The 1,928-nt window shown below is 43.4% G+C and overlaps 1 protein-coding gene across 1 annotated transcript; it reads left to right on the forward strand.

Moving 5' to 3' along the window:
* The first annotated feature begins 927 nt into the window (after nucleotides 1-927).
* Nucleotides 928-1,377, forward strand: s100s (S100 calcium binding protein S). Its single transcript, XM_038966301.1, has 2 exons — nucleotides 928-1,080; nucleotides 1,174-1,377. The coding sequence occupies exons 1-2, from the start codon at nucleotides 928-930 to the stop codon at nucleotides 1,375-1,377; spliced, it is 357 nt and encodes a 118-aa protein (XP_038822229.1).
* Nucleotides 1,378-1,928: the final 551 nt, after the last annotated feature.

Consider the following 1,928-nt stretch of genomic DNA (forward strand, 5'->3'; position numbering starts at 1 on the left):
CTTCACTGACCTTAACTCTCTTTCTTTACTACGCAAATTAGTGATTTTATAGCCAGACTCTTCTATGCTGCAGTTATTTGATTAAAATTAGAATTCCTCAGTAGAGGATCTCCGATTCAAATTATATTGAGCACTTCTCTGTATTATTGATCACTCAGTGAACATCTGCAAAGGGATATTTTTCATTTTTCAGAATGGATAGAGCCTGTCCTGAGCTCCTGATTGTGATTGCCAGGTGGTTTATTTTGCATTTTACTTGCGGTTCCCTTCTGTCATTGTTACATGATCGATATGATTGTGAAACCCTGAGACCTCTGTCTCAAGTTACCTCAATGACGTTATATTTACTTAACAAGCAGCTTACAAGTCTGTCAACTGAGAAATATTCTTAAAAATGGACCCTCTCACGATGTTCGAATTTGAAAATGATGTACAGTATAATGTTGAAAAAAAAGTGACGGAATTCTTGGTGTGTTCACCCTAACTATTATGTGAGTCAGTGTCATTGACAAATCTGTGTCCGTGTGTGCACAGTCTTTCCAACGAAATCAACTCAAGAAGATTCCAAGATGCCGGACACAATGTGTGTAAGACTGTTGCTTTTCAAAAGCCGTCTCTTCATCTCATATCCCTCACATCTTTCACACGTCAACCAATTAAAGTTACAAAACACTGTCCAGTAGCCACTGTATGTTGAGAAGGAATAGCTCATGTGTGGCCTGTAATTTAAACTTTGCATATAGTAACCTAGGCCTATAATTGGGACACCTCTAATTTGCTGATATTCTTCTGTCTGGTGTGTGTGTTTCACTCTGTCTTGGTGGAGGCTTCACACCCATGTTCGTCATGTGACCGCACATGCGGCTGGGATGGAGCGTGCAAACTGTCATAGTGTCTGACACTATGCCCTCTGCCCTTCCCTCCAGTATGTCCAAGGAACCCTCTTCCAACCTGGAGAATGCCATGCAGATGCTGATCAAAACCTTCCACAAGTACTCAGGGAAGGAGGGTGACAAGTATACTCTGAGCCGGGGAGAGCTGAGAGAGCTGCTAACAGAGGAGCTGGGGAGTTACCTAGGGGTAAGACGAGTGTACACCACGAGAGACTGGCGCACACACACACACAATCTTTAACCTCCCGCCCCACCCTCCCCTCTCCCTCTTCTAATCCAGAACGCCCGGGATGGAGAAGGGGTTGAGAAGGTGATGAATGACCTGGACGCCAACAGCGACGGTGAGGTGGACTTCACAGAGTTCATCATCCTGATGGGAGCCCTGACAGTGGCTTGCAACGACTTCTTCATGGAATACAAGCCCGAGAAACTTGTCCACACACCCTTTGAGAAAAAGGAGGCAACAGCGGAGAAGAAAGAGTGAAGGAAAAAATGGGAGGAGTGGGGCGGGACTGGGAGGAGGGAAGTGGGAGATGGATGGAAAGGGGCAGTGAACTGTGGAGCAACAGTGAAAGGGTACAATATGGTCATCTTATGCAAATTTCTAAACAGTGCAAATGAAATGTGTGAAAAGAGGCTGAGGGAACTTCACTAAGTAAGGTTTGGCTGATGGAAGAACAGTGTGTTCCATCTGCAACTATCCAAATACTTTTCATACCATAGTTAAGTCACAGATTCGGAGTCAGTTACTCTGTGTCCTCAAATGCATGAGTGGCACCGTATACAGTAGGGGGTCGGCAACAGGCGTCCTGTGGCATGCGAGTGATTTTTTTTGCCCCCCCCCCCCCCCCGAACTTTTTGGTGAAAGAAATATTTTCTGGTGATTTTAGTTTTTTACTGTAAAATCACCAGGAATTCAGCAAAAATGTGTTTATTTTAGAAAACCTGTTCAAGTATTCACACAAAGTTTTTTTTTTTTTTTTTTTAAATATGTGATCACGTCTCAATGTAATCAATGTATGAAATTATTCAAAT

This window comes from Salvelinus namaycush, chromosome 27 (assembly GCF_016432855.1).
Source record: "Salvelinus namaycush isolate Seneca chromosome 27, SaNama_1.0, whole genome shotgun sequence".
In the NCBI taxonomy this organism is placed as follows: domain Eukaryota; kingdom Metazoa; phylum Chordata; class Actinopteri; order Salmoniformes; family Salmonidae; genus Salvelinus; species Salvelinus namaycush.